The 26,227-nt window shown below is 44.6% G+C and overlaps 1 protein-coding gene across 1 annotated transcript in view; it reads left to right on the top strand.

Moving 5' to 3' along the window:
- The first annotated feature begins 4,439 nt into the window (after positions 1-4,439).
- Positions 4,440-26,227, top strand: part of PDZRN3 (PDZ domain containing ring finger 3) — a 131,192-nt gene continuing 109,404 nt past the window's right edge. Inside the window, exons 1-3 of the mRNA XM_068202297.1 lie at positions 4,440-5,334; positions 11,483-11,569; positions 12,691-12,798. Of these exons, the coding sequence (XP_068058398.1) occupies positions 4,618-5,334; positions 11,483-11,569; positions 12,691-12,798 (912 nt within the window). The 5' untranslated portion in view covers positions 4,440-4,617. The remainder of the gene's footprint in view (positions 5,335-11,482; positions 11,570-12,690; positions 12,799-26,227) is intronic.

Raw genomic sequence — 26,227 nt, 5'->3', positions numbered from 1 at the left:
GTAAGACAAACATCGTACAAGAAAGGTCGTAAAATGTCAAAGAAGACAGAATCTTTCAACTTTATAACTCTCTACAGTGTTTGGCAATGAACAGAATGTTGAGAAGATCTTAACATTTTAGGTACATTTTAAGATACTGCACATATTCTATATACATTAAATATATTTGAAATATGCCCAGGACCACTGGGAGTGGTCCAACTCATAAATTAAGTGCATGAGGAAACAGTGGTACATTGGACATGTCCCATTAAGCACAGGGGATTTGTCAGAATGACCCAGATGATTGACATGGGGAAGGACTCGACTCTTTCTCTGCATTACCTCATCATTTCCCCCTTTTTAAAGGCAAAAAAAAAAAAAAAAATCAGGTTTCCTGCAAAGGCTTCATAATCCAGTGTAAAATGATGTTAAGCTTTAAGGACAAAAGGCAGTTGAAGATGAATTGCATTTGATTTTCTGTGGGACTGGAAACTCCACAGCAGCAGGAAAAAAAATCCACAATCTGAGTGAAACCTACAGCAAACCCCTCATTTTTGCAGCCCTTTGAGGACTGGCATTATTGCTTGTGCTGCATCCCAAACTGACATTTCCTCACCCTTCCTTTGACAAGGGAGCAAAGCTAAATGGGAGAGCCTTAATGGCTCAGCAGTGGTCCCACCCCAGAACTACCTCTGAGGATGAGAGAACTTACTAAATAAAAACGACCTTCCTTAGCTGGGGCAGTGTAATTTCAGCCCTGGAACCCAAACCTCTTCTCAGTTACAAACCTCAGCCTTTGAAAAGAACATTAAAGGCTCATGTTGAGAGGCCGCTTTTCAGACTTTTCTTTTTTTTTTTTTTTCCAAAGGAGAACAGAAATGTGTCTCCAGTAGGGAAAGCTCCATTTGTGCCTTCTCCCATGGACAGAGGCAGCAGGGAGAGGGAAACTTCAATTCTCTGCCAGCACTCCAAGCTGTAATCTCAGTGCAAGGCTGCAGTGGCCTTCAAAAGCTTTAATTTATAAATAAAGTATCTATTCCTACATAAATGTCACATTAAAGTGTATCACAGAATTCAACACAGCATCTGCCCAGCCATGGCTCCAAGTGAAAATGTTATTCCAGTTCTTGCCTATATTTTCCATCCAAATATTTGTGTAGTTTCAAATAGCCCAAGGAACCTGGTCCTGACGTCACCCTCGTGGAAATCAATAAAAGCTCTGCCTCTGGCTTCAGGCAGTGGCCTCGAGCATCCTGGAGCGACAACTTTGAAATCCTAAACCCAAACCTCCACAGCAATCATTGAAGGAATTAATTTCTTTCTATTTACAACCATCCTGAGCACATGGGGCAGTTTATAAACTGGGGTAGAGGAAGTTTTAAGCTGATGGTCGCTGATTTGGAGCAGCTATCTCAAACCAGCCTGCTCAGAACCAGGTGCACTGCTGGATTTCCCCATCAGAGGATACAGCAGCTCCAGCAATGAACACTGAACCCCTTAGCTGGACATCGTGCATCCCCTGAGCAGGGAGTGTGGAGTTTTATTTCATTTAAATGCCCCTGGAAAAAACAGCTGCTGTGATTGATAACAGCAATCCCAAGTTTTGTGGCAAACTGCAAAACAAGAGAGTCCTGCTGGGAAGTGTGAACTGACGCTACAGCTCGCACTACAGAAGTGTGAGGATTCAGCAGGGCAGGGTTGCTGGCCCCAGGGGATGGAGGGAGAAGAAGTGGCATTGAAGGAAGGGGAATGGCAGGAGGGACACGTGAGCAGAGATATCCTGAGGAGAAACAGATGGCAACGAGAAGGAAGATGCAAAAGGCAGTGAAACACAAGAAGAAGTACGAGAATCACTACTACAGTTTAATTAGAATAATCCAAAAGTCAGCAATATACGTGTATTAATTAAATTTTATCACCCTGCAGTGCACACAACCTTCAGATGGAGTTAACAGAAACCTATATGCACAGTTCTCTATTACATCATCTGCTTTAAAAAAAATAAAAAAAAAGGAACAGATCTGTTAAAAATTCCTTAGTTAGGTATATCACCCTAAATATTGATGCATGCTCCCTTCAGCAGGGCAATGTATGCAGCCAAAAGCAACCTCAAGCTTTATGGAACATTAATAATTAGAATGAGCACTACAGATGGAATTCAGATTTGAAAAGGGAAAAGGCTTAGCACTAAAAAATGCTTGCCTGAGACTGAAATGGGAACACGGTTGTGTAACCACGAGTCTTGATACCTTCTAGAGGTCACCAACACACAAAAAGTCATCCCAGGCATTCAGAAAGTCGTTTTACTGGGACATCACAGACACACACTAAAGGCCACTTGAAGCTGAAGTTTCTAGCTGGCTTCTGCTTTGCCATAAAGCAAAACACATTAAAAGAACAATTGAGCTGCTCTGTGGCTCTGGTGCACCTGAGAATTCTGCATTACTATCCACAATGAACAAAGCTGGTCTCTTTTATTGCTTTTTTTTTTCAGTACTTGAATATCTGCCTTGTAGGAGAAATTGCTTTTGCCTAATGCTGTGCCTGGTGATTCAGGTGTGGTCTGGCTGGCTTTTTACAGCATATTCAGGAGTGCTTTTCAATCATCCCTGGGCAGAAACAGGTATCAAAAGTGGTGACTTTTAATGAGCTACATCAGCTACATCCAAGTGGCAGCAACGGGGCATTAGCAGCCTGTGCAAACACAGAACTATCTGATCCTTTTTCCATGAGGATGTGGACAGCACTGTGCTCTGTGAAGGGATGGCAGGGTAACTGAGGTTCTTGTTCACAGATCCCTTGGGGGGATTAGAATGAAACGACACTGAACGGAGTATTTTTATTTATATAAAATGTATGGCAAGTTTATTTTGGAACAATTTGTATGCAAGGGAAAGGAGGTACATAGCTCTTCTGGGTATTATCTACAGTAATAGAGCAATATGAAAGCATAAAGAGATCACTTAAGAAAATAATTAGGAAGAAAGAGAAAGAAAGGATAAGAGTAGACAGTGGAAAGGAAAGATATCACCACCCGTGGATCCAGAAACAACAGTTGACTGCTGCAGTTTTGATGCCCACTTGTCAAAGTGATGGTCTCAGCCTTCACCCATCAGGGCTGGAGGAAATCCATGGAACATAAAGTTTGGTGGGATAACACAGGTTCAGATTCAGCTGCTAGTGCCTCCCCTGAAGGGGGAGTTTTCCACTCTCTGTTGCAACACTGTGGATCATGGGCTGCGCTGTGGATCATGAGTCTGGGGGCACTTTGGGAATCTCTGATGGTTTTTGGCCCCTTCTCAGACGTGACTGCACAGCTGAGCCAGTTGTGCTGTCTCAGAAGGGATGAAAACGCTCCGGTCTGCGTGCGAACGTCCCGATACCTCCCGCGGGAGGGCGTTTACACCTGAGCCAGGTGTGTAAGGGAGGACGTGGGCATGACAGAAAGCATTACCCAACCTCCAGAGGGTCTGTTTCTTACCGGCCTTCTCCCCCATCTGGCCCAAAACTCGGTTTGTTGCTAAACAAAGGTTGATTTGTTGTGGTCATCCTTTGGTGGTGTGTGTTCATCCCCCCGTATCTGGGCTGCTCTTAGGCAGATCAGAGGTTTTGCCACCACACACCCAAAACCTCTTCACCTCCCCTTCGGCTGCGGGGTGCAAACCTGGCCTCAGAAAAGCACCCTGGTGCTTTTGCAAATCATTAACCCTTAATGTGTCAGTCCCTCACACACTGGCAGGTTGTTCTGTGTGCACTTTTTCTCGTCGGTAATGTAAGAATTCACACCTGAGAACTGAGTAGTCAGCCCAATTTCTGAACAACTCGTCCAGGACCTGACCCCAGGGGTAAGTCCATGAGTGCCCTTTCCAAAAGTCAACACAGAGCCAGTGGATGGTTTGGGTTGGAAGGAACCTTAAAAACCATCTGGTTCCAAACCTTTTACCACAGTCAGGGACACCTTCCACTACACCAGGTAGCTCCAGGCCGGCCTGGCCGCCCCTGCCCTGTGCCCAGCCGATGTGTCCCACGTCGCTCCGTGCCTGTCACCGCTGCCGGCGGCCGAGGCCGGTCGGTCTCACCTTGTCGCGACCCTCCCTGCGCTCCCCCTCCATCCCTCGCTCTCCCGTTCCCCTGCTCTCCCACCGCTCCCCCACGCGCGGCCCCTTCCCGTGTGCGCTCGTGTGCGCGGCGCTGCCCCGGCGGCCGCGCTGCCACCGCGGGCCCTGCTACCTGCCCCGCCGGGGGAAGGGGCAGCAGCGCGGAGCGCAGCCCGGCCCCGTCCCGAGACAAAGCCCCCTTGTCCGGCCCGGGGGACCCCCGGGGCTCCCGGGGGCGGCGCCGGGCGGGGGCGGTGCCGGGGGCGGGCGCTGCGCGCAGGCGGCGGCGCGGCCGCGGCTCCGGCTCCTTCCCGGCGCTCCGGGACCGGCGGGGACGGGGCACGGCCGCGGGCCGGGCCGGGGGCTCAGCTGCCTCTCGGGCGGCAGCGACGGGAGCGGCTCACACTTATTTATTCCCGTTCTCCGCCTCTGCCCCGGCCCGGGTCCGCACTCCGGGTACTTTTTCTGGGCTTTTTTTTTTTTTTTCTTTTTTCTTTTTTCCTTTTTCTTCGGTTGTTTGCGGCGGAGCGGAAGGAGGATGGGGTTCGAGCTGGATCGCTTCAGCGGGGAGGTGGATCCCGACTTCAAGTGCAACCTGTGCAACAAGGTGCTGGAGGACCCGCTGACCACCCCGTGCGGACACGTCTTCTGCGCGGGCTGCGTGCTGCCCTGGGTGGTGCAGCAGGGCAGCTGCCCCGTCAACTGCCAGCGCATCTCCACCAAGGAGCTCAACCACGTCCTGCCCCTCAAGAGCCTCATCCTCAAGCTGGACATCAAGTGCGACAACCACGCGCGGGGCTGCGAGGCGGTGGTGCCGCTGCAGCACCTGGGCGAGCACGCCGAGACCTGCGACTTCTCGCCGGCCAAGTGCCGCAACCGCGGCTGCCGCCAGGTGCTCAACCTGCGCGATGTGGAAGCGCACATGCGGGAGCGCTGCGAGGCGCGGCCCGCGGGGCTGTGCGAGCAGGGCTGCGGGCTGGTGCTGACCCACGGCGAGCGCCGGGCCGGCGGCCACGGCTGCCTGCGGGCGCTGCGCGCACACGGGGCCGCGCTGCAGGCGCGGGCGGCCGCGCTGGAGAAGGCGCTGAAGAAGGAGGCGCTGCGCGCCGGCAAGCGGGAGCAGTCGCTGCTGTCGCGGCTGGCGGCGGCGCAGCTGGAGCTGCAGGTGACGGCGCTGCGCTACCAGAAGCGCTTCACGCAGTACAGCGCCCGCCTGGACGCGCTGGCCCGCGCCCACGCAGCCTCCCCCGGCAAGGTAAGGACGGGCCCCGCGCTGCCCGGGGTCCCCAGGGATGCGCCTTGTCCCTCGGGATGTGCCTTGTCCCCCGGGATGCGCCTTGTCCCCCGGGATGCGCCTTGTCCCCCGGGATGCGCCTTGTCCCCCGGGATGCGCCTTGTCCCCCGGGATGCGCTTTGTCCCCCGGGATGCGCTTTGTCCCCCGGGATGCGCCTTGTCCCCCGGGATGCGCCTTGTCCCCCGGGATGCGCCTTGTCCCTCTGGATGTGCCTTGTCCCCCGGGATGCGCCTTGTCCCCCGGGATGCGCCTTGTCCCTCTGGATGTGCCTTGTCCCTCTGGATGTGCCTTGTCCCTCTGGATGTGCCTTGTCCCCCGGGATGTGCCTTGTCCCCCGGGATGCGCCTTGTCCCTCTGGATGTGCCTTGTCCCCCGGGATGCGCCTTGTCCCCCGGGATGCGCCTTGTTCCCCGGGATGTGCCTTATCCCGTGCGCGGCGCCCGGGGCGTTCCCGTGTACAGGATTTCTCCTGGAGAGCCCATCCGGCCGCAGATCCTTTCAAATATTGGAGCTTTGGGGTTTAATAGGGGTGATATGCCGCTTTCTATAGGTACATCTTTAAGCGGTACGTCTGTAGGTACATCTTTCTGTAGGTACGTTTGAAAGTGTGAGCGTCGTTGCTGGCTGGACCCTCTGAGGTAACTCGCACTGAAAAGTAACGAGGTCTCGGTGTTACTGTTTTCTCTTGGTTCTCTTCCCCCAAGAAAACTCTAAAAGTGGAATTTCCAGGGCTGGAAATGGTATTAAAGCAGCGGAAATTGACTCCCAGGAGTCACACAAAGTGGAGTGAATTGGAAGAAGCCTCTGTGACCCAATGCTTTCCAGAGCCTGAGCTCACCTGCCATCCCATAATAGGGCTTCCTACAAATTGCAGGCTTTGGGATTAACTAGGATGCGACTCGGACACCTCACCAGCTATTTCAGGATCTGCAGCCATCATCTTTGTAACATCCACATCCAAATACAAGATATCTGCTGTGTACTTGTGATTTCTTTCCCAGCATCACACAGGGTTCTTTAATTAGGAAGGGAAAAACTGACTTGATTTCAACCCCTCAAAATTAGACCATTTATAAAATGACCAGAATCAAAAGCCACAGCTACAACAATCCCCAAATTTTAATTGGAATGAGGCTCCCCAGCGAGGGAAGCCCTGGAAGCCAATTATCTTTTAAATGAAGACATTCAGAGTCCTCCCAGTGACCTGGAATGTGCTACCACAGACACAGCAGTATTAAACTGTTCAAAACTGTCAAACATCTGTATTCACACCTCTGGTAATGTTCAGGCTCTAAAAGCTGTGTAAAGGAAATAAAACTTCATGTCACAGGATCTTTTTTTTTTTATTTTTAACCTTCTTAGGAATCCAGGACAGAATCCATCCTGTTTTCCTAACTCAAACCAGAAAATATTTTAATACTAAATGAACTGTTCTAACTTCAGGCAATACTGGGTGTGTGCTGGTCAAAATCCTAGTAATACCATTAAAATAAATCAGGGTTTCACAGTCATATCAAGATTCAGGACAGTTTTGTCTCCCCCTTTTCCTGCAGCACTTTGCCATGGCATTCTGGGGGCTTTCTGCTCCCACAGCCTGGCACACCGCTCCATCTCCACTGCTGATGACAGGAGAGCCCTGCACACCGTCCTGCTGTCAGAAACCATCTCACCCACTCCCTGCCTCCTCATCTTTGCTCTCCTTTATTCTCACACCACCCTTTTTTTGTGGCTAGTGCTGATGATGTTGGGTTTGCATCGTTTAGCTCGGTACAGAGTAGGGGGCTGCTGTAATCCCGAGAGCTGCTCCTTCTCAGCTGCAAGTGTTCATGACACATATTTTCAGCTGTACTTCCTATCAGATTTATGGGTACAGCTGGCCCAGACCCCTGTGCTGGGTCCAGCCCCGTTACAAAGGGCTGTTGTGCAGTCCTCTGGAGCAGCCACCAGTCTGGAGAAAGCTGGGAGGTGTCATGTCACCGCAGCCCTGGGCCAGCGGTCAGTCAATTACGTGTCTTTCACAGCATTTTGGGCAGCTGGCCAACATTAACAGCTCTCTGCTGCCCAGCTCCCAGGCAAGCACAAATAGCAAACTTGCATCTTTGTGACACAGAGAGTTTATTAAAAGACCTGTGGTAATCACCTAGTGCAGGGGATGCTTTCCCTCTCTGGGGCTGTGACAGGCTTCCAAGTGTGGGGTTGTTTTCTCAGAGACAGTAGCACAGGCTGTGCAGGAACACTCAGCAGGACATATAAATTTTCCTAAGGATTATGTCCCTGAACACAGGGATTAGAGGTATGGTAGAGTGAAATAACCAATTTGCTGTCATTATTTAAATTATGACCATTATTCATCTTTCATGCATTCTCAGATGTTGTAGTTTGGTCTGTACTAAGCACAAGTAGGCTGAGCACCAACAATCCGGGTTCGTAGCTTACAAGTGGTGATTGCAGAACTTACTGTGGGATGTTCTGGCTCCTCAGTAGATGGAGAAAAAGGGTTTTCTGGCTTTCCTGCCTGATGGCTGCTTGTTGCTGCAGATGTAGAACCAATCCAGAATAAATCAGATCACACATCCTGTAGTCAAAACAGAAAAAATGCCCACATACAGTTGTGTTTAAATGCTTAGTGAAAGGGGAAATACGATTTGAGTGACATTAGACCATTCTTTAAAAACCCAAATTCGTGGTCTTTTGGCAGCTTTGGAGACCCAGGTTGGGATTCACCTTAGCATAGACTTTGTGATGTTGGATGAATCACAGCTTTGCTTTCATCCACCATTTCTGAGGTGAGTTCTATAACAACACCATAACCTTAATGAGAGAAGACATAAATATATTTTTAATACACACACTTATCTGTAACCATCTCATAATTTTATAAGGCAGACAGATGTGCCTTAAGTGACCCCAGTTGTGTTACCCTTGAGTATTATCACTGAAGGAACACTTGAATTCTACTGTGTACAGTTCAAAGGTTTATTCAGAGAATGACTTTATTCCTTGGTGGAAAAAGGAGAGGCTTATTGAGGATGAGCTTGAGGAGGGAGTGGCGGGGAAGGTGGGGTGTCTCCCTCAAAATTAGTATTTCCTTTGATCGGACATGTCAGTCATGAAATATCAAAGTCTAAACAATGAAGAAAAAAACTTGTACAATTCAAACAAGGCTTAATCCTTGGTGAAACACAGCACTGTGCACACCTCTTGATAAGCTGATCTGGTCAATCCCTTATTTACACAGCCAGCAAAGTCCTGTGGGAAGCAGCAAGGGGAGAGGGAATCGGAAGCAGTTGACAGCCCAGGGTGGAAACCCTCCTGCTCTCCTGGCAACCAGAGACAGGGACTGACTTTAAATGGATCAGCCAGACAAGAACCAGTTATGATCTGACATTCAGGACCTCTGTGGTGGTGGTGGTGGTGGTGGTGGTGGTGACACAGATTTGAATTCTGTAAGAACCAGCTGAAGTCCTTTAAAACAAGATATGTTTTTCTCAGCCTGTCCCCAGGCAGGATGGGCCAGGCTGGTCCTGGCAGCCCTTTCACCAGTGAAGGAGCTGAGGTGCCTCCTCTGGTGAAGACAGACCTTCTTAGCCACAGCACTACCAAAGAAATTAGTCTTTGCCATCAAAAGGGAAAGGCAGTCTATTAGCTGCACATTACTCAGCTGGGAAGTGCAGTAATTTCAAGAATTATGTTTAAGAGTTCTGTTCAGCTGTGGGAATACAACATGCCAGGAACCATCAGGTCTGCTGCCGGAGCAGCTGCCGGGGCAGGGCTGGCCCCTGGCCACCACATTTCCACAGTTACCTCACTGTTTAATGACTGCTCTGCTGGAACGCCAGATCTTGGAGGGGAGAGAAAGGCAGAGCCCTGGAAAAATCATTTGCATCGTGGCTTCCTTATGAAGAGAAGGAGAAGGTTGTTGAAGGAGTCGTTAAGAGCTGAGATGTGAGTGTGCAGAAGTGGCCAAGTGTCAGAGCGAGGTGCTGCTGCCTCCCCAGGGCTGGGCAGTTCTGCACCCACGGTGGGGCTGGAACGTGACTGCTGCCATGGGGAGCATGGAGACAAAGCCACCAGAAAAACCTGGAAATGTCTTTAAAAGCCCTGTAGACAGAAGTACTTTTTCAGAAGTACCTACAGAAAGCAGCATTAGTTGTTTCTTTTCCCTCACAACCCGACTGATTCAATCCCACCTGCTTTAATACTTGTTCAGCCAGGTGTAAAAGTGTCAAATCAAAGCCACATAAGGAGGCTTTAATGAAAACAGGCAACTCTAATTACTGAAAGTGTCTTGAGAGCAATGTTGTAATTGTTTTTTGATTGTTCTAATTGATTTGCCTTCTTAAATAGGGATAATAGAAGGAAACAGTCATGCTAGCATGTGCTTGTCTTTCAAATCCAGAATCATCAGTCCTTGAAAGTGGTCTCACAGGACTGGAAATTTGTTCCTTGAAATCCTGTCTGAGGTCTGGGTCTGTAGACTTGCAGGGAAATAGATTTTACTTCATTTTTCAGTTCTCTTCTGGGTACCTGGTTCTCAGTGCTGCCAAGTGCAGGCAGATTCAAATGAAATCAGAGTTTGTTCATGTTCCTGTGTATCAGGTCCAAGTCTCTTTATGCCTCGATCATTAGGGAAGATAATGATCAGAAACTGACGTAGAAGTTGTAAAGCACATTTTCAGGTGGAGCTGTTGGGGCAGTTCCCCCGTGGAGGAGCTCGGAGTGTGCGGTCAGTGGAGCTCTGCCAGTTCACACTGGCAGGGAATTGGGCTTCCTTATCATCCCCAAATCTCTGGGAGTAATTCAGTAATCCAGGATTACTTTGACATTTTTTATTACTTTAATAGACATTAATATTTGATGGACAACTTCAAATTGACATGCCAGAAGAAAAATGCACAAACTAAAACCATCTGCATTGAATTACAATGTAACTGTTGCAATTTTTGTCATTAATTGGTTACGAAAACCACACTTTTAAGATAACTTCCTCGAACTTTTTTGTGTTCGTAACTTTTTCACCCCTTGGATAAAACAAAGAAGATGGTTTTGGAGGTAGAAAAGTTCATCAGCATCTCTAGATGCACACACTGATCCTCTTCTGAGCTCTAAATGTTGTTATTCAGAGGGCTTTTTGTAGTGCTCTGCTGTTGTTTGTTGTGCTGTAAATAACAACACTAGATTGAGACTGAAGGGAGAACACTGTGAACATTTAGTTGTCTTTAACAGTTCGTGCACTTAAGTTTTGTCTTCATAAAACTTAATAGGCCTTAGTAGCATCCCTGTGTCATAAAGGACATTTTGTAGGAGTTTGTAGTTAGGAACAAGCTGGGATGAGAGACCAGGGTAACAGAGCCTGTTCACACAGCCCCCCAAATATTACATGTCCTTCCAGTATATCTTTGTTGTATGCTGTTTGTCCAGAAAACTATTCACTGCAGAATTTCATATTTTAGGGGATTAACATAATGATTTTCAGTGATGGGAGATTTCTGTTTTGCTAGTCTTAAAATGCCAGAGGAAAAAAATCATGCACGGCAGGTGCTGTGAATAGCAATTGCCATTCTGGGCCTGTGGCACAATTTGTCACAGTTTTGTTTAATGCTGTTTTCTAAAACTCTGCTGAGAATTTTGTGCTGGATACTGTTTAAAACAATGTCACTTAAAACAATGTCATATAGTCAGCAGGAGAGAGAGGCAATGCAAGGATCCAGTCCTAAGGTTCAGTCACCCCTAAGAACTGGAAAAGTCTAAGAGTTTGACTACTGGAAACGTGGAGTATTTTACATAACACATCACATATGACTGGGTCAAGTAGTTGCAGGAACCAGCATTGCATATAAACCCCTTCTGTTGCTGTTAAGTGTCTCACTGTAGATCTCAATAAAAAAGACACATAAATCTTAGGGGAGGTTCTGCTGCTGGAGCTCAGTGGGGTGGCTGGAGCAGCCACTGGGAGCTGCAGAGTTATTCCAAACATTTGCCTCTAAACTACAAGGGGATTTAACAAAAATAAGAAAGCAGCCCAACAAAAAGCCTGGGTAGAAGTATTACCTGTCCTGTTTATCCCCTACACACAATGTTTTGAATGTGTTTGTCTGTTTTTTGTAGGGTGAAGAAACTAAAGCACTGACTCTGGTCCTTCATCGGGACTCTGGATCTCTTGGATTTAATATTATTGGTGGCCGGCCATGCGTGGTATGTTAATTGTTAAAATATGTTTGCCCTTTCCAGTTGGGAAAAGCATGTAGGTCAACACTTGGAGGAAAAATGTTGCTGACAAGCATTTGGTCCTCTTGGGATCCTTTCAGAGCAGTTCTTCCACTGAGATTGTGTGGATGTCTATTAACTACGCTGCCTTTTCTCTCACTGCCTGTTTATTCTTGCATATCATCACAGCCAGCACCCCTAATCCTAGTGCAGTGCCACTCCCAAAATGATAAAACCCACAGTGTCTTTTTCTCAGACCATGCTGCTGTGAAGGTCATGGGTTGAGAGCCACAACTTTAGTGCCTTTCATTAAAAAAAAAAATTAAAAAAATTATTTACTCTCTTTTCCAGCTGAGATCCAGCAGCCCTCTGTGCAGGTGAAGGGATGGAACTTAAACAGCTTGGTCTTGAGTTCTGTGATTGCAGCAGATGTTTCCTGCACCACACACTCACTAATGTATTTTTTCGGGATGCTTTTTGGCTAGAGCTGCTGCATATGACTTTAATTACATCAAGGAGTGGATTATACCTTGTCCTAGTAATTTAGAAAGTATTCAGAACTACCTCTTGGCTGCTCAGAAATCTGACATTAATCATGATTTATTCCTAGTGAATTCACTTGAAAGTTATTCTTTCTTCAGAGTTTTTCAGATTTCTGAGACATTGTTCGGCACTGGTAGAAGCACAGGAATATGAAAATACCTTGTTAGATGTAAGGTGTTTTCATGGGTTTAGTTACAAGTCTCCAGAGGAAAAGCTGTGCAACTAAAAATGAAAATTGCACTGTTGTCTTATGTTTGATGTGCAAGCAGGCTGTGTCTCACTGGATTTTGCTGTGAGAATAATTGTAATGACAAATACTCCTGAGCTGGCTGAAGTCAGAGGAAAATTATTATCAAGCAACTAATTTACCTAATGGAAGCCCATCCCTGTTTGCTTAATCTTTCAAAATTGGGGTATCAGGTGTTCTCATTAGCACAAAGTGATTCCATATTAAGACATCAGTAAGAATATTTCTCTCAAATTACATGCACTGTTGTGACATGGACAAGCTTCAGCTGAGGGCAGACGAGAGGGACAATAATGTGTTTTCCTTTTCCTCCTTGAAGGACAATCAGGATGGCTCATCCAGCGAAGGAATTTTTGTATCCAAAATAGTTGACACTGGGCCTGCTGCTAAGGAAGGAGGGCTGCAAATCCACGACAGGATCATTGAGGTAAGAGAGTACACTGCCTCTTAACAGTGCAAGCTCCAGCTCAGGTCTTCACATGGCACGTTTGCTGTGGGTTTGGGAGAGTGGAACGTGGTAAACACTGTCTAGAACATCTGTCTGTGAAAATATTCTGGGCTTGATGCAGTGCTGACCTCCAGGGCTTTAGGTATAGTCCTTCCCTAAATATAGAAACCAGATTATGGATGGTATGTGCATGTCCTGACTTTCTGAGGAGCTCGCATCTCTCTGGTATGCCATAGATAGTTCTTTTTTAAGCTGCTGGAAACTTGGAAGTTATTTAGTTAAAACCATATGTGAAATATCTGTGGAGTAAAGCACGATGTTATTTTTCTTGGTATTTAAGTTTTGAACAGTCAGGGAAAATTCTGCTCTGCGATTTCTCTATGGTTTATCATAAACCTAAGTATCTCCTTTAATGTTGTTTGTGAGTTCTTACATTACTTAGAATGCAGTCTGAATTTCTTCTCGTTTTGCCAAAGTCTTGACCTCAATAAAAAGCTCTTCCTGTGAAGGAGATGGTTGCATGAAACTTTTCTCTAAATTTGCAGCGAGCAAATTTCTTTTTTAGGGGGGAGAGCAAGAAAAAGTTTCATTTTCATGAAACACAATGAAGCTGACGGTGAGTCAGTTCCCATTGTTTAGCATTTTGCAGTTAAGAAAAAGTCTTCCTCACTGTCTTATTTTTGTAGGCTGCAGAAACTTTGAGACTCTATTGTTCAAAAAGATAAGTGTGGTGTTGGTTGCCAAGGATATCATGGAACAGCCAGTTTCTCTAAGTAATGGAATTCCATTGCTCTTATGTTTTGCAAATGAGCAATAAACAGCTGTTAAGGATTTTCTGTTGGCAGGGGACAAAGCGTATTTGCTTTTTCTGTACTGTTATGGCAAGTTGTATTCACAATCTAGTAAGGGAATAAAATATTAATTAAGTTTCTTCATTTGGGAAAGAATGGAGCCACAGTAGCAGAACTGTAAAAAGATAAGAAGCTGAGCTTGGAATGTGAAATGATCCAGAGTTGCTCAAACCCTGTGTGTGATGTAACGTAATTGCAAAAAGGTCTGGACAGTTTTGTGAGAAGTCTGTGATTGTGTTTGAACTGAAGGTTTCCCATAAGCCTGAATTTCCCCACAGCCTCCTTGGAAAGCTGACATCCGTTTCTGAAGTAGTGCACAGTCACATAAACCAAACAACTGTATGAAAACCAAAACTCTGGGAGATCAAACACCCCAAGGTTAGGAAATGTCCTGGTCCTGGTTCAGGCTCTGTGAGTTGTGGAAGTGACCCTGGCTCACAGTGCAGGGGACAAGGGCAGCCAACCTCCATGGGCTCTGCACCATCTGCTCTCTTGCAAGGGACCTCTTTCCTTCTGATTTTATTTTTTGCTCCTTCCTTACTGCTCCCCAAGCTTAGTGTTGGTGCAGGCTGAGGAAGGAGTGCCACTCTGTGTGTCCAGAGGAGCTGGCAGGGACACGAGGGGACAGGCTGGGTGAGCTTTCCTGCCCTGTCCCCTCCCTGAGCAGAGCCACACCTGTGCCAGCAGTGTTTGTGCAGAGCCTTTTGCACAGCTCAAGCTGCATTTTCAGACAAGAGAAAAACCCAGAACAAAGACATTAGAGGGATTTGTTGGGTTACTAACATGCCAAGGGTAGCAGGAACCCATGTGTTGACATGGGGCTGACGTGTGTTGACAGCTCTTGTTGTGCTGACCACAAACTCATTGTCAAATTCACTCTTCTCACCTCTAAATATACACAAAATGCTGGTGAAAATGGAGCACATTGTTTCCCAAGGGTTGGCTTTGGGTGCCTCCAGACCAGCATCTCAGTCTGGATCAGGAGTGTCCTGTGGAAGCAAGCCTTGAGTGCTGCCCAGCTAATGTGGTTTGATTCCCATGGTGGAGCAGTCTCCAAGAGTGCTAATGGAATGCTTTTCTAGATAAATTAATTTGTTTCATGCAGCCCAGCCACTACAGGCATCCAGTTCACAGCACTAGACTGGAGTGCTCTAAAAGTGAGCTCTTTAAAAAACAGATACTGTGGACACCAGCTCCTGAGAGCAGCTGTTTCATGCTGTGTTCTCTGCAGTTTATATTTAGCACATTTTATCTAACCTTGCTCTGGATAAGGAAAAAGGGGATACCTCCTGCATCGAGGCATCTAAGTGAGCTTTATCATCCTGATGTCTCATTATCTTAGATAATTGAAATACCTGTAAACAATCTAGGCAAGAATTAGTAATGGCCACTGGTGGTGTCCTTCTAGAGGCAAGTTTTTTTTATAACCTTCACACCGTCAAAGTTTTGATTTGGGAGTTTGACTCAAAAATTATTTACAGATGTAGCTGTAACGAGGAGGACACAGCTGGAGAACTTGGCACAGAGTAGAGCATCCTACAGGTCACATTTGCTTTCAAAGGCATAAAAAATGGTGAGGAAAGATGGCAACTTACTTCCCTAGAATGGAATTTAGCTATCTAGAACTTCTTCACCTTGTTCATTCAATATTAAGGTTTTATGTATCATCAGCATGATTCTAAATAGACTCTTCCACAAAGAGTTCTTATTCCAGTATAAGATGCTGAGCATAACATCTCCCTAATTAATTCCAGCATCCATCACAGAGAATTTACAATGAAGTAAAACACAAATCATTTGATTTCCTTTTGGAAAATATTTCTTCGCTGCAGATCTTCTGGTGAATGTGTTTTGGAGCACACATAAAATAAGAGCGTCACTTCTCATTTTCAGAATTGCCACAACATTTCTAATTACTGAGCAGGGATTAGGCAGAGTGAAGTACAGACACATCAGGGTACTGTTCCGAGCTGATAGCAGAAGCAGTTTTTTATTGCTGTTTGCTTGCAAATTCTATCCCCTGACAATTTGATCCGGAGATAACCTTGGAATTATGTCAGAGATAATTTTTAAACATATTTTCCTTATGTAATTTGGATTTCCTGTTCTGCATTTTTCAGACAGTTAAATGCAAATTTAATCAGGTTTAAGAATCGACTTGAATTTTCTTTAAAAGCAATTTTTTGGCCCTTTTCATATCATTGAAGTAAGTAATGGCACTGTGAGGTCTATGCTGCTACTACTAAATGACAAAAACCAAGATGAATGTTGCATGGTCTGTGCTACTCAGTCATCAGAGCAGCATGTAGCAAGTACAGAGAAATAGCCTTTTTCTTGTATTTTCTTTTACAGAATCTGTTGAATAATGATATTTAGTGCTTACATATCACCATGAAGGTCATGTTGTGACTATTAACTGCTTAATAATTTCCCCTCACTGTTTAATAATACCCTTACTCTGTAAATGGGTAATCTGAGGCACAGAGGGAAAGAAGTTCTTGAAGTTCTTGTCAGATTAGTGTTAAAGATTTGGATTTTGGTGGTTTTGTAACTTCTCTATGTAAACCAAAGCTACTTCTTACCTGTGTCTGTTCTCAGGTTTTTCACAGTGAATTTAGGAGTGAGGAAGTCACAATTCTGGGAGATTTCTTCTGCTTTGACTACACATTTTTCATGCAGTTCTGTACTTGTACACTCAAAGCCAACGGCTGATTTCAACTGGTGATATACTGAGGTATTGTTAAGATGTTCCATAGCAAATTGCCACATTAAAAACATGCTGAAACTATTGATTTTTTTCTTCAAAGGAATTACTGTTCTCATAGATTTCATTTTTGTCAGGGTAACAAAATGGTCCTAATTTCCTCTCTCAACAGAAGTTGGTTCAGGTCCCAGCCCTGAATGCCTCTACGCAGCTGCTTGGCATTTCTTAAGACAAAATCAGATTTTCAGAGTTATTATTTTTAAGCACATCAGCCCTGAAAGAGTATAAATTAAATCTGGCATTCTCTCCTCACTAACTGGTAAACTTGTTTGTTTAGCCCTGGGACTGCTTGGGAAGAAGGAGGCTTTTGAAAAGGCTGACTGCTCGCCACCTTAAGAAGTTTGCAGCACAATTAGGTTACTGTTGAGGTAGTATAAACTGTCACAGCTTTGCTGAAACCTGGAGGATTTATGCCATCTGGGGCTCGCCCGGTGTTTCATGCTGCTCACAGGAAGGATCATTAGTTTAGGAGTTGAGAACACGTCTTAGTTCATTTGATTGATTTTCCCCAAAGCATACTCATGTGCTACAAATTACAGGCTGCTTTTCCAGGACGTGCATTTCTTCACAGATTACACACGAGAACAATGAAACTTTTTAGCAAATCTTGTGGATGTACAAACAAAATTTGCCATTTGCTGCGGGCTCCCTGTCCAGCCTGTAGTAAAGTAAGTGTGGTGTTTTGGCAGAGCCACTTTCTGCTCACAGGAGGGGGTTAGGTGGATTTCAGGGAGATTAATTTGGTAGCTGTGTTCACAGCACAGCCTCTGAAAAGTCACATCAGCGCAGAGAAATCCATCAGCCACAGAGGAGTGGCAGGAAAGGACACTGGCAGGAGCATGGTGAACCTTTCCCTGACAGTGACACAAAGTGAAGCAAGGATGGCTGTAAAACTGAGTGAATGAATAAAAGAAGGAGCATTCCTTGTGGTCTGGTGGTGCGTGATGGGTCTCGTTTTTCCAGCAGACTGAGCCTGTGGCTGAAAGGGCTCAGTGTACTGCTGGGCTGGCTGCACTGTCAGAGCACACTTGTGCTGCCCTGGCTGCCCTGCTCACCTATCAGTGCTCACAGGCATCTTCCACAAGCAGTCACTCAATAAAATTACTGTCTGAGCACCGCCTTCAATTCCTGATTTGCTGGTGAGCACCTTTTAAAACAACGCCAGCTTTAGCAGGATAATCCTAAGCCTGCAGCTCCTTGCAGGACGCTCCATGCCAGCTGAACTCTGACAAGGATATGGATTTAACAGAATTGTCATGAATGGAAAACTCAGCTCTGCCAACAAGATTTACTGTGCAGCTCCGTACGCTCAGGAATTAATTTTCTAGAAGAAAATATTTTCAGACAGTGACTTAAAATTGGCTGTTGCAGTTCCTGCCAGGACACGCAAGCACACGAGCGCATTTGTGGGGAACGAACGCGGCGGGGCAGCCAGTGCAGCTAGAGCAGAGTCAGCTCTTTTTGGAGTTTATGCTCCCAGAAAACTGTCCAAGGCCTTTGTCCATGTCTGTTAATGGTGTCTCACAAAGCAGCATCGTGCCTGTGCTAAAACAGAGATCCCACAGCTCGGTCGAAAGGGAGCAATAATAACAACCCAAAGAGGAAAATGTAAATGAAAACAGGCGGCCTTGGTTGTCGCTGCATTTTTTCCTCTCATAAATTTCTTTCCCTGATTTCATACCAGCACTACTGGCTGAGCTGTGGCAGGGAGGTGGGGAAAGCAGGGGGATGAGCCAGAGAATGAACCAAAGAGGTGCAACAAGGATTTCTACACTATATCCTGTAATATTGTTCTTCCCACAAACAAAACCAGAAAAATAAATTGGATGGAATGAAAATATAAGTGTTCCAAATTAAAAAAAAAGCAATTTTGTTTCAAATATTATGGACCAACATTCTCTGACCTGCAGGCTGCAGAGCTCAGGTTATAAGCACATTTCATGCTGCAACTTTTGAAAAGGTCCGCTGTGGGCTCCCCTCAAATTTCCACACCATCCTATTCTTTCTTCTTTTTAATAGAAGTCCACATCATGCTGACCCTAAGTGTAATGGGCATTTTGAATCTGTGGAAGCTTAGAATATTGGTCTCAAGGGCATGTTGAAAGAATAAGAGGTAATTAAGTTATCAAAAAAAAGCTCTCTTAAACTCAGGAATAGATCCCTTATGTGTAACACATCTTAAATTATTGGGATTATGGTTTGGAGTCCTTTCTCTCCTGCACTTCCCTCCACTCTTGCTTTCCTTGCTCACACAGTCTGCTTGAAAACAATCATTTCAGTCTTTAGCCAGCATGAGACCTCTCCCATAAAACCATCAGTGCTCTCGAGATGGGGACCATGACAACTGTGCACAAATCAGGGAAAGAACTGCCACTGCTGGAATTGAGAGGAATGCCAAATTTTTTCTGGGATGGAGCATCCACAGTCCTTGCAGAGAAGTTAAATAGTGTTGCTCATGTTTGTGTTGGAATTGCGGTTAAACAGGAAATTGATCTTGAGAAAAAGGAGAATCAATTATGAGGAATTTGCTTTCCAGGTTGGATCCTCTTGCCTCAAACTTTACATAACTGTAAGGCTGGAAAAACTGGGAGAAAAGTCCTACTGATACAGTGTTTTAAAACACAGGGAAAGTGACGGATTGTTTAGCAAATGTTGTTTCTCTTTGGTGTGGCTAACTTGTTTGGGACCACAAGGAGCAAGACTGGAGAGGAAATGCAAACTGCTTTGATAATTTCCAGTCGAATCTCACAAGAAGTCAGGGACTCACTCCACTGACTCCTGTGGTGGTGAATTCCCTCATCCATCCTCCCTCAGCTGTGTTTGCCACTTTCTGCTAAACCAATCCTTGCTAATTGCTTGGATAATCCAGCTCTTGGTGGGTGCCTGCCTGCCTTGGGTGAGGCAGGGAGAGGTTGTTCCAAACCTGGTGTGGCACCTGGTGCTGCAGGTCAGCCCTGCCCTGGGACCTGGGACAGTTTGTGATGAATTCAAAATACAAACCACCTCTCAATCTAGAATTTGGGGTTAGGAATTATTACTCTGTCAAAGAAGTGAAAGATAGCGGGTTCATCCTCTGTAGCTCATCAGAGAGAAACATGTCAGACTCCAACAAATGCTGGGCCATTTCAAAGGATGCTAATAGAGCATATAACAATGGGACAATTTAATCTTTTCATTTGTGGTGCAATTTCTTGCATTTCAAATCATCTCGTCAGTTTTCCACATTTCAAGCCAAACCATTATGATTAACTGTTAGGTTTTATTTTTAGATTTTTGAATGCGTGGAGTCTTTTTAGAGAAAACACACAGAATGTCCTATCAACTATTTTTCACACATTTGGTATCATAATTGGGCAATCAGGCACAATCATCCTTAATTTAGTACATATGGGGCACATCACCATGCCAAGTGGGTTAAAGATATGCATGAAGTAAGTGCAAATTAACTGACAAAAGGAGCAAGCTCAGACCAGCGCTATCAAAAGGCACTTGAGTCACATTTGCATAACTCTTCATTTGGAATTAAAAATGGGATTTGTTCAGGAAACGTGAAAAATGGCAAGTGTGAGAGAATGACCAAATCTGCCTGAGGATCCCAAATCCTGATCCTGCAGCTCAGCCCTGGTTAATTTGGATGGAGGGAATTTTCTTCAGGACGAGAGCGTGGTGCTGTTCTGGTGAGAAGTACAAAGTCTCTCCTGCCTAGTGGGCTTTGTAGTTTTAGTGACAAATAAGGTTCTTAACAGTAAACAAAGTCGATTCCAGTGTGGGGCTTTTTGTTTGTTTTAGCGAAGTTGCTAAATGTGGGGGTATGGTAGGACAAGAAACACCCCAGACAGGAAAGCCTGGAAAAGGAGAGTGCTCAATAGAAGTTTATCAAATGTACTCCAGCAAATTGTATGGCAATTATGGCTTTAGATTCATACTCTCCTTCATACATGAGGCTTTTTTCTTTATTAATTAATTCATTCTTTACACTATGAAAATTATCCACAATTAACGGCAGTTCTGGGCTTGAAACACTGAGAGGTGACAACTTCTCAGCACTGGGAATTTAGTTCCAACACTGTTGACTGCTGCTTTGCTTTCTGCATGTTTTGATGAATTCCAAAACTATGTAACCTGACTACTTTATGTTCCACTACAAAGTGCAACTACAGGACTTGTAAAGTTTTTAGGCACTCATAAATACAAATGGGACTGGGCTGACAATAATAGCAGTTGAAAAAATTTGCTTCACCACTGAGGCTTTTAAATGAAAGCAGTATTTTCCTTTTAAGGCTTTTATTATCCATTTTTAGTATCCAAAGTAAATTTGTGTTGTGTTGGCTTTCATATAAAGGTGTGCCATCTTTAAAGAAGCTTCTATCTGTAAAGTCTTATATCTTTAAAGAGAATTTACCTCTGAAAGGGGAATTTGGGTTTTAAAGGCTGTGTGGGGGAATACTCCATCCAGAAAGGCAAGTTGAGTCTTTGGGGTGAAGGAGGAGTGGTACAGGAGGGCAGCGTGGGCTGAGCAGTAAATGGTGGAGACACATCCCATCCCTGTGTGCATCCCTTTTGTGAGGGACCAGGGGATTCCTAGTCCCAAATAGTGCAAACGCTGCAAGTGTCTTACCTCCAGCTTAAATTATGCATTAAATGTGTTTCAGTTGTGTGAAGCAGGTGGAAAAAGAGGCAGAGTGTGGAATACAGTATCTTTTTTTAGTGCAAGCCCCTTTTCCATAGTCTAATCGAGCCCGGTGTTAAAATACTCTTTTAAAAAATCAATAATTTCTAGATCCCTTACTGCAGGACTGGACCTGTGGATCTCAGGAAAGGCATTCCCTTTCCCACTGGCACAGTTATCATCCACAGCCCCAGAGGAGTATCTATATTAATTATACGCTCCATTTAACAGCAGTACAAAATTAATCCTGTTTGGACAGAGATTAGATGCCATATGAGGAGCTGTGTCTGGTCTCTCCAGTGTGGTGAATTTTATCTCCTAGTGTTTCCATTTAATCTTTATTATTTTTTGCCATCACCCGCATGACTTTGAAGATCACAAAAGTGTGCAAAGCTGAAAGCAAGAAACAGGTTTGGAAATGGAGCCTGGCTCAGGATCCAGTTTAATTCCTGCACAGAATTTCAAAGACAGGTGTTCAGTCCTGGAAAATACCATAAAACTGCTGGGAGTACTGGAATCCCATCTCCAATTTTATCAAACAGAGTAAAATCACTGGGTGTTTCCAAGGATCACGGCATGGCTGGGGTTGGAGAGGACCTTTGGAGAGCAGCTAATCCAGCCCTTGCTCCCAGCAGGGTCAGCCAGAGCCTGGACCCAGGGCCACGTGTCTGCCTGGGGGCAATAAAAGCTCACACACATTCTGCACGTGAATAGTCCTTTGGGCTGAGCAGGAATTTGAGCTGAAAACTGGTAAATATTATACATCTGCTTGATTGATTGGATGAATAGGAGAAAGAAACCAGCAACAGGAAGGGAGAGTGAAAATGTTTCCTGAACCATTTGAAGGTGGGAGGAGGAAAAAAAAAAAAAAAAACGCAGAACTTTTTAGTGCTATTTTTTTCCTTCTCTCAGTTCTGCAGGCCTCCCAGCTCAGGAAGATTTAGTTTACTTCTTAAAAGGTCTTGCTTATAAAGCAGACCTTTTTCTGTCTCTGGCCAGCTCTAATAAAAATTAGCAGTAACTTTAGCAGCTGCCATACCACATGACTGCTTGGAATTGCATAACTTCTTTTTCCTCCTAAAGAAACACACAAAGATCATCTGATCTCCACCCTTGCAGCCTTCTCCAAAATGTTTTTCTCTAACTTGATTCCTAAACAGAAATCTTTTTCTCCTTTCTTTTAACAAGCCTCTTTTCTCAAGCCCAAAATCTGACAGCAAATGGTGAGGGGCTCTGGGCAGAGCTTTCATCAGTTACGTGAATAAGGTGATTATTTGTATTTTTGCTACTTCAAACTCTATTACTGTTTATAAGTAAGAAGCCATGCCACGCACAAAAAAAAATATATATATATATATTTTGTGGCTGAAATTATGGGGATTTAGGGCCTTTATTTCTGGGAGCATAGGTTTGGATGGAGGAACATTGTGGTTTGCCAAGGATGAGGTCATGGTGGGAAGGACAAGGCTTCCGTGGCCGCTCCAGATGTAAACTGGACACAGACTGTTGGCTCAGACCAGGTCCTCTTTGGAAATCCCCAAGTAGCCAACCTGATCTGCAGGCAGAGGGGATGGAAATTGGAAATTGTCATCCTCTTCTAGATGTGTGACATATGGAGATGAAATTGCCCAACTGTGTTTCCCTTTAGCAAAAAAAAACCCAAGTTGATCATCTTCATCAAAACCTAAGAACAAATAACCCCTCTTCTGTACAGCATTTTTTCCCAAGCAACTTTCTTGCAAAGAAAAAAAAATTGTTTTGTCAGAATACTCCACTGACTGCATATTTATTTATCTCTCCCTTGTAGCTCATTCAGAATTCATTCCCCTTTTTTAAGTCTTAAAGAAATCTCCTGTCTGTAGTTACAAGGAAGGCTTAAATGATTGAATGAAAAAAAAAAAAAAAAAACCCCACATGTGTGTCAGACTCTTTAAAGCTTGCTTCATCCTAAATCCAAACAAACAAAGCGAGGTGATGATAATATCATGGAATATGAAATCTTGCTGAAAAACCAAGCCTGCTGGCACCCAGGGAAGCCCTGGAAGCTGCACCTCTTGGAGCCAGTCACTGCCTTACACCCAGTTATGTTCCCATACTTAAGCTGAGCCAGTTCTCTTAACCACAATAAAATAGGAATAAAATGTGAATTTATGTAGTTCTCACTTTTGTATTTTCTCTGCTAGTGGTATTTCCCTTTTCCTGCTAGCTTGTCAAGAACCCTAACTCTCATTTTGGAGTGCAAGTCTGGCCCCTTGGGTGCTGGGGATGCACAGATGCACTGAGCTGTCTTAGCTGCACTCACGGCTCAGAAGTGTCCTGCTAGCAACTCTTGTTTTCATTTCAGTGTCCACACAGCCAGCCCTGTGATTCCTTCCTGTGTTTGAAGGAGCCACTACATACTGAGCCACTTCTTTTTAATCCAACTTTTCATGTTTTCCCTTCATTTTGGCCTCCGTCTTTCCCCTTAAAACCTTTGTAGGCAAAATTTCCTCTGCAGCAGGGGAATTGTTCACCGGTTCTATTACAAACCTTTCTCTAGCAATGAGGACCTTCTCCTTCAGTTTTAGCCAGTTTTATGTCCTGCTGCTAATTTAAATGCTGTCTTTCTCTGCTTCTAAGTTGACCCAAAAGCAAGATTTTTGCCCTGTTTTTGGCTGCCTCACTGGAGGAGGCTTTTGCAGACTTGCTGAGCAGCTGATGTTAAAGTGAGTTACCAACCCAGGATGGATCCAAGGGAGGCAGAGAGAGCAGTCTGTGATATTTCAGCCTCTAGCATATCTCCAGGCTTTACAGCCCACGGAAGGCCACTTTCCCTGCTCTGACACTGCAGTTCAGTTCCTTTTCCCAGCCTGACTTCTCCAGACCCTGCTGCGCTTCTTTGTTAGACACCCAGACTCGTTAGATTAATGAGAGACACTTTAGTGACTCGGTATCTCCGTGGCTTTTTTAGTGGCTTTACTAGCTCAGGCTGAAATGGGAGCTGGGAGGCTGAGAAGATGCTGTGAAGTTTCTTTTGGGATGAAATGAGTTTTGTACATACTCTAAGAGAAAAGCCCCCCGGACTAGAATGACACTCAGTCATTTAAACTTTCTGCTTGCTTTGAATGCTGTGTTACAATTTGATCAGATTTACAGAACAAAGGAACCAGAACTAAAATGATACACTTGTCACTGCCTCTGTCCCTTTTGTCCCAAATAACTAAAAATAACTTGCTTTCCTTTTGTTTATCCCCTTGCCTGAGGTGCTCTTCAGTATGGACAAGATGCAGAGACCGGTGCTTAACTCTTGTTTGTGTCTGATTGCAAGGACTGAATTCCCCTCCTCCAGAAAACCTTTGGAGAAAAACTAAGCCCAAAAGCTTTTAACTGCTTAGGAAGTGTTTTCCTGCCGTTTCAGGAAAAAAATGCAATTATCATGGCTGCTTCAAGGGAGTTGTCACTGAAGCGATAAGCCATGGTAGAATTTACTTTTCCTCGTAGGAAAATGCAAATTAAGGCTATAAATGGAGGTCTTGGGAAAGGTCCTGACCGCTTCTTGCCACCAGGCTCATAATCACCCCCAGTCATTCATATTCCGAGGCAGTCAGGTGATGTACATCATCTTCTGCAGGGGCAAAAAGGACTGGGAAGTTCACTGGGAGTAAGTGAAACATGCTGAAAGAATAAATGCCTTTGTTTGTATTTATCCTTCACGTGTCAGTCACTTGTTAACTGCAAGCCACAACATTTCAAGCCATGCAAGGCCTTTCTCCAAGGAAATTGAACTGGGTGGCCAGGGACAGTAGGATGGTATTTTGAAAGCTGCTAAAAATTGAAAGGCAAACGCTGCCCTGAAGTAAGAAGCACAATGTGTGATTAATTTGGTATCTGTCTAGCTGAAGTCAGCGGTGAAGATTTCACTAAGAGAGTTTTTGGGAGCTGATGGCCACAGTCATAAAGTCTGTTCTAAGCTAGGGATGAAAAGTAGATTTACAACGATTTACTGGAACTGTTACTGGAGGTTCTTTGCAAGCCTATAGGATCTATAGGTGAGCAGACACCCCTGGGAGAAAGCTGCCCCATAAATTGTCTATCACAGTGGAGAAACTTAAGCATGTTTTATATGTTCAGGCTAAGTGGGGGATTTGTTTTACTACAGCCAAAGTTGCTACTTATTTGCCTAAATTAAATGATATGCATTAGATAAACAACAACTGGGGTCTTGGGCACTGCTCAGTGTCAGGGTCCACAGACATGGGAAAATAATCTACAAGTGACAAATTCGCTGATCTGTAACAGGCACAAATGTATTTTCCATCTCTTTTGAATACTTAAAACATCAACTCATCTTTGGAGGATCCAAATTGTGGTATTTGACACTTGAGAAGAATTTTATGGAAAACAATGTCAGATTTTCAGTTCAGTCTCCCACTTTGTAACAACGCAGTTGCTGTAAACAGCTCCATTTCTGCTTCCTTCAGTTCCTCATATCCACATTTGCAACTGCTTTTATCCTCCCAATAAACCAGATTTTTGACAGGAGAAAGTGAACCACAATGTATTATGTTGCTGCCTAAGTATTACATATTTCCTTTTTAAGCAAATGAAATGCAACATTATCTTAATGTTTGAAAATGAAAATCATGGGGCTTTATTTTTCAGAATATTCCTGTTATTTTGTCACAGTGCAGTCATTTGCTAGTCCTGATTTTAAATTTTGATTTCTGTCATTAACTGCAGAGTAGATACAGGCTTGGGACCTGGAGTAATGACTTTTCGACTGAAACACACTGACTTCTACCACTCTAAGTGATTTAGAGAGGCGTCAGACTTGTGTTATTGTCAGGCATCCAAGTTATTTAAAATTACTTTTCCCTGAATGTAAATTTTTGTGCATGTCATGATCTAACTAGATTTATTCTATTCGAGTTTATAGTTCAGCTCCACAGTTAAAAAGTTTTCTTTTGCTTGGATGTACAAATTCAACAAATTCTAGATCAAGGTCAGTTCTAAAGCTCCAGTTTATTTTGGTTGTTCTCTCCCAACCATTACTTTGTCCATCATTTAAATTGCCTTTGGATTAAAGTATTTTGTTGTATCAAAACACGGGGCATTTTAGGCATTAAGAGCACTGAGCATATCTTT

This window comes from Anomalospiza imberbis, chromosome 11, assembly GCF_031753505.1.
Source record: "Anomalospiza imberbis isolate Cuckoo-Finch-1a 21T00152 chromosome 11, ASM3175350v1, whole genome shotgun sequence".
Classification (NCBI taxonomy): domain Eukaryota; kingdom Metazoa; phylum Chordata; class Aves; order Passeriformes; family Viduidae; genus Anomalospiza; species Anomalospiza imberbis.
Note: the sequence above shows the minus strand (reverse complement) of the source record. Positions and strands in the feature narration are given on the sequence as shown.